A 17,608-nucleotide genomic window follows, 5' to 3' on the forward strand; every position below is an offset into this window, starting at 1 on the left:
ACAAAATTCCAAAACATATTGAATAATAAATTAGTTTATATTACAAATGGTGTATGAATATTATGCAATATAAAACAAGACTAAATCCAATTTTTGTTAAAAAATACATATTTTCATTTCTATCATAGTTTACACTTCCGATTCTTAAGTAAAACTTATTTTTGTATAAAATATGTAACATGAATATGTTTTCAAAAAATATTATATAAAATATATAATTATTTTATAAAATCACTAAAAAAAATCACATTTATAAAAAAAATGAATCAAACTGATTCTAATATAAACTCTAGATATTTCTTCTAAAATATATCCTAAAATTCAATAGATAATTGTTCTAATTAAAAATTCAATAATTTATTGCAAATCTCTAAAATAAAATACTTTAGAAAGTTTTCCTCTTAGATTGTAAAGATTTATAAATCCTTCCTAAACTAGTATCTAAAAAAGTCTAAAATTTTCATGAGTTGCAATTTTATTTGTTTTCACTTATTAAAATATCAGTTTTTAAGTTAAGTTTATCCAACCTTCACATTACAACAAGATGCACATTACAGGAAATTTAAAAATAAATGAGACAAATGTAATATTATTTTTTTCAGCTATGATTGTGTAACTAAACAAACACTCAAATAATGTTTATTTATTTTTATTTATTATTCTACTTGCCATAAATCCTCATTAAAGAATCCTTAAAAACACACGTTTACTTGCATTAATCCTAATTATATCACGAAAGAATTAGATGGAGAATATATATATACATATGAGTTTCTGAAGATAGTTTTTATCTTGTAGATTTTATGTTATTTTTAAATTTTTATTACAAAGAATTCATGCTATTATTGGAATTTTTGAACCTTCCTGTATCTTGCATTACTTTAATAAATTCAATCCACAACACTAACAGATTGTCCAATAGGACTTGCATAAGATTACGTAAGACCAACCATCTATCAAACAAAGACTCCCTGCTTTTTAATACGTCTAGTTCCTGCCATTAAGGACGAGTGCTGCGCAGACAAGGGCTGAGAAGGTTTCGTTGTTTCGTCTTGCAGATATGAAACAAACATGGTAGGAAATCACGAGAATCTGTTCATGCAAATGCCAATGACTCCAGCAAGAGAGCTCATGAGGTTCCAGAATCTGTCTACCAATAGTCCGGAGAGTCATGGTAGAAGATCAACATGTTGTGTGCTGATCAAGTCTTCTCTGACCTCTAATCTAGATTCCATTGCCATCACAGGGAGGAACTGCATTAGAATCCGCATTAGCTTAAAATAGCAAATAGGCTGCATGTTGTAGCCTTCTAAAAATCTTTCAGCTGAGGGAAAAATGTATTACAACTCAAACTTGCCCAAGATCTTTTCAAGATCACTTGAGGGACCTTCACAATTTCATGTATGTCCGCGATATTCCATAGCTGCTACATGACTTAAATGCTAGTCCCTCGACGGATTACTTCACACAAAGGTTGCGTTCGTATATAAGCCCATAATTCCAACCCTACTTTTGTGATGGGCAAACCTGGAATGTTAATAATAATCCGATCAGTACTCTAACAACTCAAGTTTTAGATGATTGACGCAAAACTAATTGCTATTGGAATTTATAATCCATGGGGTTACAGATGTCATGAAGACTAATACGAAATCCAAAGTTTCTCATGTGCAAGCTGCTGCAAACATGCTTCCGCCAAATTCCAGCAATTTCTGAATTTGAATCCGACAAGGTGGTAGTTGAGTGTAAAGACAAGATCTTCAAAGACCCATCCGCCTTGAACCCCCTTTCTAATTCATTCTGAGCATTGGAAATAGGTTCAATACGATGCTTGGTAGAAAACTGATACCAGGAGCTATGATGTTCGTTCAAAAAACGAGTGAGCGAAAAATCTTCTGAGATCTCGTTAGAAAGGCTCTTCCAGAGCTCTAAAAATCTGTGGTTATCTGGCTGTAGGACCATCACCTGCAACGAGAATGTATCTGGAAATATGAAATCTGGTGCCGCTGCAAAAGGTTCGAACTCCATCAAAAAATCACAATTGCTCAAAAATATGGACCTAGGATCCACATAGACCAGCTTGTCGTACTTTGTCAGGTTCCAGAGCTGAAGCATTGTTGCCGACATGGTTTCCACAGAAGAGCTGCTATTGGATCCATTCACAACCACAACTGAACTAAACAGAGTCCTGAATGGCCGCCAGGTCTTTTCTCCCACAGAACCATGAACAAGAAGAACCGATTCGTACTCAGCAGTAGGCATGTGAAACTTTGAGTATGTTATCATCCAACCAGCAATAGCAACAAGCTGATCGATAGACGTCACAACAGTGGCAAAAGCTTTCCGCAGAGGTGGAACATGGAGATGCTGGAACGGGCTTGGAAGAGCAGCCATGAGAGATTTGGGTGGCCATGTACTACTTCCTTTTCTCTGTTTCCAGGAGAGCTGCGATACCACCTCATCGCTCAGAGGTTGGTAGTTGTTGCTCCGCAAAGCATCAAGAATCTCCAGCCAGATACCAAACCAATCAGTTCTGTATTGTGCTTCCTCCCGGTATCGAAACCCTAATGTCTGATTTAATTCACTGTTCACTTCCTCTTTTATCCAGACACTGAGGAACGAAGCAATCTTCCTCTTAGAAAATTGGAGTGCACCCAACAAAGGAGCAGCCGCTTCTGATTCACTCCAATTACCGAATACAGATGCAAAGGAGGCTAGATGAACAGGCATGTTCAAATACATAGGCAAACGATGTTTGCTTGACATGTGAAACCAATCGTGGAAGAAACCATTGAGAAGCCTGTGCTCGGTTCTCCGATCAGGGCTGCTCACGCCCTCTATCCAATTGAAAAGATCTGTGAAAGTTGCGTTGGATGGCTGCAGCACAAGCAGACCCGTGTCGAATTGAAGAGGATGATTGGTTAGCGGGGCCGCTGCTGGCTCTGGAAGTTCAAATAAATAGTCCAGATTCGACAGGCATAAAAGATTCACGTCCATGTAAACAACCCGTTCATACTCCAGAAGCTCCCAGACACTCAATCTCCCAACACTCCTCGTCTTGTGACGTGTCCTGAACGCCCTCACCTCTTTCACGACATCAAAGTGATCAGCAAGTAATTCGTTATCTTTCTTCAATCCGGAATTAATATCCAGGAGAAGCACAAGGTCATGAACAGTTCCTGTATTTCGAAGGGCCTGTGCCCAAACGAGAGCAGCGTAGTACATCACCTTCGACTGGATAAATGTGGCATATGCATATTGATAGGTTCGCTTCACTAGGTTGTGCCCAGCCAATCTGTGGGCATCTCGTGCAGAACCCACACTTTTGTCACAGTCGATCAACAGCCCAAACTTTTCACAATTTACCTGCATCAAAAGAGCAACAGTTCAATGGATTCCGCATAGGCTTCTGCATAGTAACTCAAAAGATCTGAAAATGACCAGAGAGTTGTCACCTGTTCATCCACATCACGAACAGCTTTGGCATGGCTGAAGCGAAGCTCCATTCCATTCCATAGCCTCTGAAACTCCATAATGCAATCCCCTCTGTCCTTCCGATGGCCTGCACGTGCACTTAAGCTCATTGTGGTCAGATCCTCCTTGGAATTCCGTGTGTCTCCCCAGTCTCGTGGTTGTCCTTCCACAAGTAGTGGACCCGAGCCGCTGCAAAAGGATGTACAACAAATTCGAGCAATAAGAGCTCAATTCTTATACAAGATACGATCACTAACAGGCAGGCACAATAACTACATCAGATGCCCTTAAATGCAAGAAAAAAGCTAGATTTAACGGACCTGAAGTTGGAAACAAGAAAATTCATGGCTATGTCCTCACAATTCATGCCTTTGTCAACATAGTCGCGGACTCCTGCTGGCATTTCACAGGAGTAGCGATAGAGATAGTCAGTGGCCAGAATCATAATCTTTGTCAACACGATTGAATAATGATGCTGGTTTTTTGTGTAAACCCAGGAATGGCTGTCCAGCTGATAAGAGTGGGCTCGCGGGAAAAACCCCACGATCCGCTGCTGATTCTCCCGCCATACCTGCATCCACCGCCACCAGCCCGTCACTATTTACACCTAAACCTTGAACTAACGACAGGTTCAAACGAAACATAGAAGAACGAGCAAGAGATGAGCTGACTGACCTGCAATGCAAACTCCAAGTTCTTTGAATCCACAGTGATGTCATCGTCGCATATCATAACCGCTTTCGTCTTGACGAAGGGCCGCGGAAGAAACCGATCATTCAGGCTCATGGAATTCTGTCTTACGATGTAAATCGGCGCCCCGATGCTTTGAAACTTCGATGCCTGGAGAAAAGAATCGGGAGTCGATGTGTTCCCCCAAAGGACAAACACGGAGTGCACTACTGGCGAGGAGGAATATTTTCGCACGCTCGCTTCCAGCAATGGTAGTCGCGCCTCTCCGAAGCCGTTCACGAGGATAGTTAGCTGGTCGGTGCGAAGCTCCCATGGTGGAGGATACAATTTTCTATCGCACACGTCATCACCTAGTTCAGCTGACATTCTTCTGGTAATGGATTTGAACGTACTTGGTTCATATCCGTCTTTTTGCGACGACTCCAGGGCCAACCACAATCCCATCATCACCAACAAAACCGTAGTCCCTAAAACTGCATTTAATTTCAATATTGCAAGGTCAGCAATTCGACTATAACTTTCAGATGCTTCATACACAACCACCTAACTACCATGCCATGACATCTCTGCAAAGGAGGATACACAATTGAACGCCAATTTGAATCGACTCCCGCACAAGCGCCATACGACATTCAATAATTCGAACTGAATATTGAATAAGCTCCAACCAGGTACTGGGATTGTGATGACACTGTCTAAGCTGAATGCAACCGAATTTGAAATGAAATACTCCACTCACAGGCCTCGAAGACAACAATCGACGCTTTGAAGCTCCACCGACCTCCCAACGCACCCGGGGGCTTCTTCCTGCTTGCTTCCCCCATGAGACTTACCTCTCATAAAATCCACTACAAGAGGGAAAACCTCACCAGACACTTCAGCCTCCTCTCGGAACGCCCCCACAAAAACCTTCGGCAGCATTTTTTCACAAACAAAAACCTCCGCTAAAACCTTTTCCGCAGCCAAACTCTCCAACCACGATTTCTCTCCTCACAGGCTTCTCTAAAACACAATCTCCGCTACTTCCAACCTCCACGAACACCTTCATTGTACGCCAAATCGCAGAGACTCCCATGGCCACCTTAAGCCAAGAACGACGACAAATTGAGCGATCTCTTCACAGAAAAACAATGACCGAGATGTAGAGAATTCGATAAAACGCATGGAGCGGCATTTGTAAACATCAAACGGGAGTTCATTGCTGCAATCTAGTGCAATGTCGAAGGGCGGGACTGAAATCCGAGATCCGAAATGCCAGTTCTGGAATGTGGAAACGAAGAGGAAGAAATGGGAGCCCGACTCGACGTGCTCGACATCCAGTTTGTGGGAAGCTTGAGGATTGATACCCGTGATATATATATATATATATATATATATGAGTCGTGGTCACGTTCTGGCGGGTATCAGTGGGCGGAGTCCCGACTGTTGGACGCCGTCTTCTTCGAGGGTCAGGTCAACGTAGAATTAACTAACCCACCATGTTCAGGGCAATGAAGACTTCTAACTTATAGCCAATCAAAAAAAACAGATTAAAATTTGCAACCTCGGTACTAAGGCTTCCTAATTCTTTCCAACGCAAACTTGGAGTCTCCTTGCTCATTTTAAAAAAATAAACTCATTCACCACATTACTCTCATTGCTGTTGCAAGTTATAAACACATATTAAATGATGATTGTATTATATATTTTCAAATACTTGGAAAACATACTCTAAAACCCATAATAAAATATTATAAACTTGTTTATTTTTATTTTTATCAATGTTGTTGAAATTGCCACTTTCTGAGTCATATGCATGGCCTGTGTAGATTGGATCTGAGTGCCACAATTGAACTGGTTCTGTGTTATCCACTAACCTTGTGACATATTGCAGATAAGTGAGCTGCAGGACAATCTATTGGTTTTAACAATGCTTCAAGAGAGGTGAGTGGAAAAGTATTTGTATCTCACATGTGTCTTATCAATGTGGTTGAAATTGGCACATATGTATTTGAATTCAAGGGGATGGTACTGATAAATTCAATGTAAGCATATATTTAATGAATGCATGTGTACGTATTTGCATAGAAAAAAAATGCTAATTCTATGTATGCATTATCATGAGTTGCTGAGATTTTCATTTATTAAAAAAATAATGAATATTTTGGTCTATTTTCAATGCATATGTATGTATGTGAATATATACGTATATGCATATTCTACACAAACATTGCAAAAACAAGCTGTTTGTGATAGTTTTTCTTTTAATCTTTATTCATATTTTATTTTAATTTTTATATTTCAACATTTTTTATTTCATTTTATTTATGTGTTACTTGTTTGAGGACAATTTCAAGGCCACTAGGTCTAATACTTGCACTACTTTTATCCTCTTGTCTGAAATATTTGTACCAACTGCATTCAAGTTCACAATCCCGTAAGAAAACTCCTACTTTATGCCACATTCTGTAGGTTAATTGTATTTAAAACAATATATTTGTATACTTTTCATTGGTGAAGGTTGAATGTGGAGATGTGACTGAAAATCAATAAGTAAATGCTTTTTGCATGATCTATTCCAAATCAATTGTTGACGAAATGCTTGCCTAAGTGGTGGTTGGTTCGGGGGAACGAGACAACCCGACACTAATCACCCCCACCCACTTCACATAAAGATAAAAAAAACTTTCAGAAACTACCTTAAGAAACCGATTCTGTTAGTATGTGGAATTTGTAAATCCTTACAATAAATGGTGAGAATCTGCAAACTAGCTGTGCGAAAGTCGCAAATTTCTGTGTCGCTGCAGGTACTTTCGGTTCCGTCCTATGAAGACATTGATCCTGCTCTAGTTCTACCCTCACTGGTATTTAGATATAGACCCTCTTTATCAAGAAAAAATAATGCGAAGGACTTGTATGAAGACGACCCACCATTCTGAAGCTCCATTGCACGAGTTTAAAAGAATAATCACAAGTATCTTAATAAGGTTTATCTACCAATAAACTATCAGCATAATACTGCACCGTGTGGCCAGCACCCTCGCATTACTCAATGCCCCTGAAATGCTGGTAAAAAAAAAATTGGTTTGAAGCTGCAGACTAATAGACCTGCGCTTGAAGAATATGTGCTGAAGGCGCTAAAGAACTTGTCTACGTACAGTATACATCCAAATCACCGAAGCTTTCTCACACATATACGATGTTGGTTCACTTTAGTCAAGGCCGAACTTGACATGGTGAGCACCAGTTTCAAACAATCGTCCTTCTGGACGTCGTTCCACCAACGTGGCTGCGAGTTGGACCGCTTCCAACTGAAATTGTTCTGTTGATCTGGCACTCTGTACTCCATAGTGATTGTAACGCTGCTGTTGGGGCGTATTATTCCAGCTGCCGGTTGCACCTGAATACATGCGCAACATTATCATTTTATTCGTTGACGAAAATAAATAAGTAAATAAATAAAACACAACCATCAACATGCACCCTTAGCTCTGATGTTTGTAGAATCTATTTCACTTGAAAGTAAAACTACCTCATTATGCATTCATCAGGAAGAGATTGTATATAGCCATCATTGAGTAGACTTCATCCCATATTGTTCAATAGTACATTTCATGAGAGGAGAACCAACCTGAAGCCACAGGGGAAATCCATTGCCACTCCTCAACATATTTTCCCTGTTGGCACCCTTGTTAGCTCTGTGGTTGCCACATGGGCAGTCCTCGCCAACGTATAATCCTTCGCAAAGAACCGTGTAGGTTGTCCACGACTGCTTGCTTTCATTGATAACAGAGAGACTTGATTTTGAGTTCCCAAGCACAATTAAATTTTTATCTATCCTAGTTTGAGGGATAACATTGGTTTGCTCCAAAAAATTCAACACCTTTTCATCATTCTTCAAGATGTCACCAAATTCACGTCGCCTCGCGGCTTCATCCAATACTGCTAGGTCTACATCAAGGACACATCGCACAGGCTTATGATCACTGTCCAGTGCCTCCATACAAGCGTCATATCTGCATCCGGCAAGTGAACGATTACAAATTTAGGCCCCTCAAAAATACAACACCAACTCTTCAGAGGGACTCCATGATGTAATCCTAGGATTCAGTGCTTTAAGCTTTCTACTACAAATTTGTAACGAGATTCATAATACTCTTAATTTTTAGAGCAGAAAATTGCTGTATGTGAATATGCGAAAACTACAAGCATCCAACTGCTTTACCGTATTGACGTCGCTTGAGCAGGATTAGTGAGTGAAGTAGATGTAGCACTGACACTACCATCAAAGCTGTCACGAAAGACAACCCGGTCGCAATATGCCGGAACTCTTTTTTTCTCACTTGTATCATACACTGCATTTCAACAATCACAAAAGCACTGCTTAGAATTGTCACGAAGACCAAGACAAATAAGCCATCCAATGCCACTTAACTTAGATGAAGGCTCACACACAGGAAAAGTACACGAACTCAAACCTTGTGATCCACGATCAAACTTGTATGTCGGGGGAAATGTTATGCCAGCTTCACGCATGCCAGGAAATGTCCTACCACTGGTCATTTCAACCCTCAACTGATCCCTTATTAGAAGCATATCGTAGCGCTGTTCACTGATCCATTTAATGGCTTGGTCGTAAGTTGTATCAATTCTGTAGTTGAAGTCTCCAAACCACACCAGAATGTCTGTATCTGACAACTCGGGCATAGGCATCTCTGAATGAAAGTCTTGTTCCTGCACAACAGTAAAAACAAACTCAACTCAACCCTAACAAACATGTGTTGGACTTTAAAATATACAATTAAAACCCATGCCGTTAGGCAGCAAGGGTCACTTTCCCTCAAGGACTTCAATTTCAGCTCCAGTTGTAAAGCGAACAGTGAAAGCCTCACGTCACAGCCTTCCTGGGAAGCTCAAAAGTCAAGATTCAAGAAGACAAATTCGCATAAAAATTCACACATGTTTTGAAAATCATTCAGATCAAGACAAGACTAACCGCGAGCGAAGGCATCCCTTCTTCTCTCAAAATTTCTTGGATTTCAGTACTGGAAGAGAGCTTTCGACTGCCCCCACGGGCCAACAGCCCTGTCTCATCCACGGAAACCAAAGTTAGATGCGTAATAACCAAGCATGTCGAAGTAGTAGCATCATACACGAAGAGGCGCTTTCTGTTGCAACTATGAAAAGACATTGCACAACATGAAAATCTGGAGCAGGGAATGAACACTTATACGTAGAAGCAAGACTTTTTTGCATACCATTACCGCCAACTGCCGTAGGAACTGGTTTAGGCCCAAAAGCCATCTGATTGTAGCAATACTCGAAATCAGAGTTTCTACTATTGACTTTTTCCATGTGTGCAGCAAAATGGCTATTCACCAGACAAATCGTCCTCCGAAACGCAGATAATTTTACACCAACTGCTCCCTATAGAACAAGCAGAAAACTTCATTGTCAGAAAGTAATTTGTCAGATTATACATGCATCCTAAACTTGGGGAAAATGACTATAACCAACTTTTACAGAACATGATCTGTGTGTCATTCTATGTCATTTTAACCCCTTGATAGAGGTTTTCAGAAAACCAATGTGGAATTAAGAACCTACTTTGTTACCAAAAGTGCGCCCAAATCCACAAGCAACAGCAGCAGCATCAAAGTCTCCAACGAACTGTCGAATGCTTTTCTTTACCCTGCAACAAGTCTAGATCGGAGCAGATCAGAAATCTCCCTTGGGAAAAGAAAAGAGAAAATGAAAAGCATCTTGAAGAAAAGAAAAAGAAAATGCAATAAACCTACTACTGACGTTAAGTATCTAGAGATGGAAACATTCATTTTGTCATGCTGCTCTTCTCAATTATAGATAACCGAGAGAAGCAGCGAGGCCAAATTAGTGTGCAACTTGTAAAGGAACTGAGAGTCCTGCGATACGAAGTGAAGGACCCACCAAACCCCTATAAGCAGTCCAGCCAGCTGTCGAGATGCAACCCGTTCAAAATCTTTGCCCTCACCAATGATGGATCCGATTTTATCTAGCCACCATTGACCGTTTGCACTTCCTTTATCCAGCAGCCCTACTCCCATCTGCATTAAAAATCCGTTCATGAATGCCCTAGCATGGTCATAATCATTGATGTTCTTAAGCTCGGATTACTCATTAATAGTGATGATGAGCAGGGCAAACAATAACATGATGTTGAATGCATTACGTGCAAGATCCTAGCAGAAAAAATCTCACCGTCTCTTTCACAGCAGCCAATCCTATAGAACCTGCTCCCATCTCCATTTCTTGCAGCCCAATACACACCAAGCTGGCATCAGCTGCTGACTTTTCCAGCCACGCACGGAGGGATCCAGAAGTGGCTTTCTCTTGGCTCACATTCCATGTTCCAGCGAATATCCTGAAAAGGGCACATGATAGGAAAAACAAAAAATTTAGATGCGTCTCAGTAGGATTGTGACACTCACATACTTGAAATGAGAAACCGCAAGATGAATATGAGAATGCTTCTCTAAAAGTCCTCAGTGTTGATTCAAGAACACGATCACAAAATCAGAGGTTATTCCGATCAAAGACGTAAAAACATACCTAAGTTGACGCTTCTGAGTGAAATTATCAGTTCGTTTGGAGAGCTCATCTTGAATCAGGGAATCAAGAGGACTTAATGATGCAACATGCCACCCTCGGATCCCTCCATCTGCTGAAAGTGTAAATACGTAGTTTCCACCCCTTGCCATGTGTACAATAGATGAAGTCTGTGCCGGCCAACATCCCTCGGATTTGAGGTTCCTGCTTAACACCTGCAGTAGAGGTAAGTTCAGCGCATTCCCAATTTCGACTTAGGCCTTCCAATGTTGCAAATTACTTAGGAACAATCCAAGGTTCTTTAACATCAATGATATGTTAATCCCCAGTCCTGGGTTCCAATGTGCGTAATCTATAAATCACTAAATAGCTATCTATTATGATCAGAATGTAAAACAATAGAAATTCCTCACGTTAAATTACCACACTCTCTTATGCTATCAAATGTTAAAAACAAGAAGACGTCGTATACTTCAAAAAAAAATAAAAATATAAAAATCAAATATTCGGACAAATTAGATAAGCAATTCACCTCGATCTTTCCATTGGCATATCCCACCCACAAGCGACTCCCAACAACTAACAAGCACTTCACTGCTACTGCAGCCAGCGGCTCCCACTGCTGGCGAGTGCCTTCACTATCCCATTTTACGAGATGACCATTACCAAAACCACCCCATACAGTACCCTCCTCTGAGACAGCCAATGTTTCCAGGCGTCTAGCCTCTTCTTGGCCCAATCTCTCTGCTGCTGCTCGACGAACAGCATCAGCTGCACCCATAAATGCATTTCTAGATCGTTGCAACCAGCCTACTCCTTTTTCTTTTCGCAACCCTTTTTCTTCTGCCAAAACTTCGTTGTTCTGTGCAAACTCCTGGCTTGAAGTGTTTGATTGTGCTTCAAAAGAGGAGAGTGGTTCTCGTGTTCGTGCATCCCTGCAACCAGAAAGCAAGAATAACTTCAGCACTCACAGTCCGAATCACAGAATACTCGGTGGTAAGTAATTAGCCACAGCACAATTACTTAGTGACTGGCTAAATCACAGCTATGGATAGAATGACTGAACACAGATACTCAAATGGAACAGTTACCAGATTGTTATGAAGTAGATCCCTGCAGACCAAACCCGCCCAGCTGAATGATCAGCCACCAGAATGCGCACTTCTGTCTGTGACGGATTATTACCAGCCAAAGGTCCTCGAACCTGCACAAAGGATCTGGACAAGGAAGCAGCTTCTCCCTGGTAATCCTCAGCAGCACCTCGCAAAGCGCGAGATATTACTTCACATGACCAAGCCTTGATTTGTCCATTCTCAGCTGCTGTCCAGAGCTCTCCTGAAAAAGAAAAAGAAAAAAACTAGGAGTCAATTATACTTTCCAAAAACTTCGAAAAGCTTTACAAAGATTCCGATTTACACTGCGTATTCTTACAAACTGTGATGAATCAAACAGCTTAGGAGGGAGGCTCAACATAAGATCTATGCAACAAACTATATTCCCATAAATACCAGTAATAACCAAGTTTGAGGCTCACCGTAGGATGTGATTGTGATTGCAGTAACCGGTGCCTGATGTCCATCCCATTCCAGGATTTGATCTCTTCCTTGAGAGCCTCCATCACGGATATTCAACGGCCAAGCTCTCAATCTACCATCCCTGTGTCCAGACCAGATAATCTGATTGGCATTATCCATAGCCAGACACATAGTGGCCCCTGAGTTCACAACCAAAGGAATGTACGCAGCAGCGTCTTCATCTCCCGGTGAATTATTACTACCTTCGCTGCCACCACTGGAAGCATCCTCTATGTCCCAGACTTTCAGCCCATGGTCGAAAGCTGCCCACAGAGAAGAACCTGCACAAAGTGCCGTCTTTATTGACTCATTCATCTCCTTATGTGGACGGGGACGAAGCTCCAGAGCTACTGGATTCCCTGCATAAAACAGATCTCTTGATGGTGCCCGGTACACACCCCTTCCTCCTCCAGAAGCAAGAAACTCGGGCGGTAGTCTTGCACTCTTTGCACTGGATGCACTAGGTCTTGTAGGAAGCGATAATTCTGGTGTAGGTAGCTGGGGGGGTGGTTTTTTGGGTGGAAGAGTCGGCTGGGCAACGGTTGCTTTGGCTGAAACTAGACCATCCTTTTCAGTCACCGACACGACAGATCTCTGACTTTTCTGACCAGAAACTGGACGTTTAAACTCCTTTTCCGTAATATGCAAATCTGCTATATTTTCTGGACTACTTGTTTCACCTCTTCTTTGCTGAGATTGTGTAGCCCAATCTTCATGAGCCCAGCCTTTTCTTTCAGATTCCGTGATTGATGTCCAATCCACCGCATTCCCTACGTCCTCGAAAGTCGGTGATTCTGCAACAGGAAGCTCCTCTGAAAGAGCATCCTTGAAGGAAAATTCCTCATAGAAAGGTGAAAGCTGCGGAGCAGCGGTTGTTGAAACCTCTGCCTTGAAGGGGTTGTTGTCGAAAGGGAAAGTATCATCACTAGGGATCGCAGGAAATCTTGCATCCAAGGATTGACTGGGTCGATAAGGGGCTACAGGTTCCTCAAAGCCAGATCCAACCCATCCGTCCCCTACCCCAGGTCGGGTGGCGACGGGAGGTACTCCTGTAAGTAAATCAATTCCCACCCCAAACCCCTGAGACAAATTGTGCTGCGCGGAATTTTGTGCTGCAAATCCATTGACAGAGTTAATATTGGCCAAGTGCTCAAACGGATCATTTGAAACTGGCGCAGCAGAAAATAGCCCCTCAAATCCGAATGGATTCTTGGGTGTCGCTGAAATGAAAAGCTCGTCGGTGGTCCAACTGAAAGGATCTACATCCTGAGCTTGTTCAGGAGAGGGCTGAGACCAAAACGGAGATGAATGGTCATCATTGCCGAAATCAATCAAGGGTGGTTCCGCGGGAGTTCCACCAGAATTCTCGCCTTTCGGCATCTCTGCCGTTTTAGAACGCATTTCTTTGCCTTTTCCTCTTCAAACGCTAATATATGCATACTCTTTCCTGGAGCCCGTAAGAAAATCGCCGTGTCTAAAGATAGTAAAGTGTGTGGATGGATAAGATGACAACCACAGCCTACGTCAAATCAGGTATCATATTACTACTCCTCACAGACAAAGATAGTCATAGTACTTCAAAATAGCTTACATGTCCAGGACGAACATCACCTACTCGTTACAACTCTTCTGAATCACTTACGCCATCTAATAGAGACATTTAAACGCCCTGTTAACTTGTTAAATACAGCACAAGTTATACACTGTAGAAAACCCTGCACATTGCAACTCAAAGACTTGAAGAAGTTAGAGTCTGCGTAATATCCAGGAAAATGATATTTTACCACGCACTAGACCTTCAAGGTTCGAATCCAGAATGATAACCCTCTCTTACTATATTGTTCCTTAAATTCACAACTGAGAATTCTCAGCAATCGCAATAAGATGTAGAGTGTAGACGACAAATTCAAAACATCAGGTATCGGAACTAAAGGAAGGTTTAAGTTAGAGAAAACATCGGGAAAATTGCAAAAGAAGAATGAGAATCCCTGTGATTCCTTGAGATCCACGTAACATGTTCGCATGATGACACAGTAATCAAACACGGATTGATTCTCAACGGTCCTAACATCAACAGGGAAGATGATCTCATTGCATTTCTGGAACACTTGGACTAGAGTTTACTTAAAAAATAACAGGTCAAGTGTATAAATTAATCACTTGCAACGTCAAAAGCTGGACAAAATCCCCGTTCTGTACGCTACTCATCATTCCTGAGCCGTGCTACTCGAAAAATTACACATCCATTTCATTCAATTCCGTGATAGGAACGATGACATGAAAAAGGCATTTCATACCTAGCTTGAACTCATGATCACTACCTTTAAGCATATAACATGAGTGCATTCTGGGACTGAATTGACAAGTGCTGCATCTCCAAGTCTTAAATACAAGACTTCACTGCCTCTTCCCTAAGAAGAAGACAGACAGCATCCATGTCGAATTCATCTTCGACCAAAAAAGAATAGATAATCGCACAGATCCAAGAATAAACCCTACTATATACTGTTTACATTTTAAAGAGGGACTGCAATGTGATTTCACAACCTTCTATGCCGATTCACTCTCCAACCGACCAACTTCCTAGATTACAGAGCACAAACCCAGAATCATTGAAAGACGCAAAACTTTCGCTCTGTGAATCCCTAAATCCTCAACATCACATTCCTCTGCACGAAATTACCAACCCATAATTACACAAAAGAAAAATTCACTCCAACAATCCACACAGGGCTGGGTCACGAAAGGCAGATCCGATAAATCCCGACCCCCGAGCGACATTCCTCCGCGACCACATTCCCCTCCTCAGTTTCATAACCCTTCTTAGCTGTATCGACACAAACATAACCCAAAAGCCCTCACAAATCCCATGCCAACGCCCGAATCCATCTCCCTCTTCTCTAAAAACCACAATCGAAAAAAACAAAACAAAAGAAGTCCCGCCTGTGTATAAATCCGGCACCCATACATTCTCCATTGAAATACTTCCAATGCAATCACCCCAGATCAGAACCCATCAACCACAACCTCCCATCACAAATCAAGAACTCCAAACTCCCAGCAAACTCAATATCCTAGAATCCCAAAGTCTGCAAAGGACGGCACCTTTTGGAAAATGCAAACGAGATTTCGAGGCTGAAACTGTGTAGTGTGAGAGAACGAACCAGAAAGTGAGGAGGAGGGGGAGGGGAGGAAGAGGAGGAGGAAATGGTCACGGGGAGTTTATTCAACGGAGGACTCAGCATTCCGGATCTATCGAGAAGCAAGCGTTCCGGTCCAGAATCCCACTTCCTGTGAAGGCTTTGGAGCCCAGGCTGCTATTTCCGTGAAGCCCTGATACTGTCTCGTTTCTGCAGCATGAACACCGAAGTCCAAATCCCGAGCAGGACCGATCTTCGCCAGCGGAGACCAGTCCACGGTCGAAATTTTCTTCTGGGTTTGTCCGTGCCTCTGTTCATCAACAATTATTTTTCCATCACGGAATCCGACGCTGCAATACTCCACCGCGGCGCTTTTTCAGAGCTCAATCCGCCCTTCCACCACCGTTAACTAACTCTCGCTTCTTGAGTTCCAAAGCCTTGGGTTCCTTCAGGACCAAGTAAAATTGACGAGATTGGGCGTGAAATTTGTAGTGTTGCGATGCAATCCACGCGCGTCGTCACCACCGCCAGGTCCTCTGCCCCGCGTCTACCGACCCATGTGCCTTTGCGTTCGGATGAAAATTATGGGCACATTTGGATGAATATTTTGGGATGTTAACATGGGGCCCTTGAATGGTGCTCTCGTGCAATCCAATGACAAATGTGACTATGACAATATTTGGGACAAAAGAGGAGTTCGTTTTCATGTTTGAAATGGTTTTAGAAAATAAAGAGTTGAGCATGTGTATCTTTATCAATTATCAATTATTTTATTTATTTTTATTGTTGTGTACCATGTTAGCAATGGGGGACAGGAGCAAAAAACCCAAGAAGCTGGATAAATGAATTATGAAGAAAAGCATATACATAGAAACAAAACTTGTCAATGCTTACAAAGGTATAGAGCAAGCTTGTGATTGCTAAAGACATTTTCACATTCAAAAAAGACAAAGGAATAAGAGTAGAAGAGATAAGATTTCAAAGTTTTCAAATTCTTGTGTAAATTTTTGAAAATCAATACTTGTAATACTTGCAAAGTAAATAAATCATTATCAATGGTTATTTTATACAAGTTTTTGTTACGTTTAAAAATTAAAAATTAAGATACTCAACCTTTTAAAAAATAAACATAAATAAAATGATATATTGTTAAGAAATAACCATATTAAAAGACAAATAAATGTTGTAATATGTAGATAATTATGTTAGCCCTTTTACCAACTCATTCTAAAAGCATGTACAGATTTGTTACTAATACCATTGACAACAATAAAGCTCTAACTGACCACATTTATTTGTAGAATTTTTATATTTGTTTTTGTACATTTTTGAATAAAATAGAATCAAATTTTTACACATACATAAGAGAGTATTAAAACTTTTATGTGTAAAGATCTATCTACTGCTAAATGAGAAGTTTGCTATTAATAAGAAATTAACCTCTTGCATTTAGCTAAATTTAAGATGCCACTTTGGAAGTCAATTAAATTGCAATCAAAAGTGTTATTTTTTAAACATTTTTTTTACTTTCAAATGATATTTGCCAAGAAATTAATGGTTTAAATTTCTTTAGACAATTATTTCTACAAAAACAAGCACAAGTTCAAATTTGCAATGAAAATTTGGTTAAAAAATACCAAGAAAAAAACTTAGGAAAGGATTTAATATTTCTATGGAAAAAAAGAATTATTGCAAGTACTATTAATTAAGAAATTACCTGAAAGAGAAGCAATATTATTCATAATTATATTACAGAGAAATATTTAATTTAATTTAATTTAATTTTTTAAAAAAAAAACAAAGACTTTTGAAACATAACTATATGATATGAAAAAATATTTTATAAAAATCAAAAAATATAACATTATTCAAAAATAGAATATAGATCAATTGTACCAACTCTATTAGGTTTTATAAGTGATTTCCATGGTTTATTTTTTAAAAATTATTATTATTTATGTTTTAAAGTTATAAGATAATTTTATTTCTTATTTTTGGCTATTTTTAAGATATTATTTATTTTCTTTTTTATTTGAAGTATTTTTATACTTTTTTATATAATTCTAGTTATCTTATGTATTATTTAAGATAATTTTTATTAATTATTATTTAAGATAAGTTTTATTAAAGTATAATTATTTAACTATTTGAATAACAATAGAGATT

General features: G+C 40.2%; 2 protein-coding genes across 4 annotated transcripts; both read right to left on the reverse strand.

Moving 5' to 3' along the window:
• Positions 1-1,275: 1,275 nt before the first annotated feature.
• LOC112292971 (uncharacterized) lies at positions 1,276-5,427 on the reverse strand. The gene is made up of 5 exons (XM_024541968.3): positions 4,904-5,427; positions 4,150-4,637; positions 3,795-4,045; positions 3,456-3,663; positions 1,276-3,366 (listed from the first exon to the last, which is right to left on the reverse strand). Exons 1-5 carry the CDS (start codon positions 4,986-4,988, stop codon positions 1,600-1,602), a joined length of 2,799 nt encoding a protein of 932 aa, XP_024397736.1. The 5' UTR covers positions 4,989-5,427; the 3' UTR covers positions 1,276-1,599.
• Positions 5,428-6,829: 1,402 nt separating this feature from the next.
• Positions 6,830-15,607, reverse strand: LOC112293560 (type II inositol polyphosphate 5-phosphatase 15). Of its 3 annotated transcripts, none has more exons than XM_090256964.1 (15): positions 15,467-15,607; positions 13,894-14,017; positions 12,263-13,749; positions 11,820-12,063; positions 11,261-11,663; positions 10,732-10,943; positions 10,381-10,543; positions 10,090-10,226; positions 9,751-9,835; positions 9,402-9,570; positions 9,140-9,228; positions 8,622-8,877; positions 8,369-8,498; positions 7,775-8,159; positions 6,830-7,543 (listed from the first exon to the last, which is right to left on the reverse strand). In XM_090256964.1, the coding sequence occupies exons 3-15, from the start codon at positions 13,701-13,703 to the stop codon at positions 7,316-7,318; spliced, it is 3,942 nt and encodes a 1,313-aa protein (XP_090113090.1). In that variant the 5' UTR covers positions 13,704-13,749; positions 13,894-14,017; positions 15,467-15,607; the 3' UTR covers positions 6,830-7,315. The 3 variants fall into 3 exon arrangements, with proteins under 3 accessions (XP_090113090.1, XP_090113089.1, XP_024398889.1); XM_090256963.1 differs by having other exon boundaries at positions 15,408-15,547; XM_024543121.3 differs by having other exon boundaries at positions 12,263-14,017; positions 15,408-15,563.
• Positions 15,608-17,608: the final 2,001 nt, after the last annotated feature.

This window comes from Physcomitrium patens, chromosome 16, assembly GCF_059467195.1.
Source record: "Physcomitrium patens ecotype Gransden chromosome 16, ASM5946719v1, whole genome shotgun sequence".
NCBI classification, from domain to species: Eukaryota; Viridiplantae; Streptophyta; class Bryopsida; order Funariales; family Funariaceae; genus Physcomitrium; species Physcomitrium patens.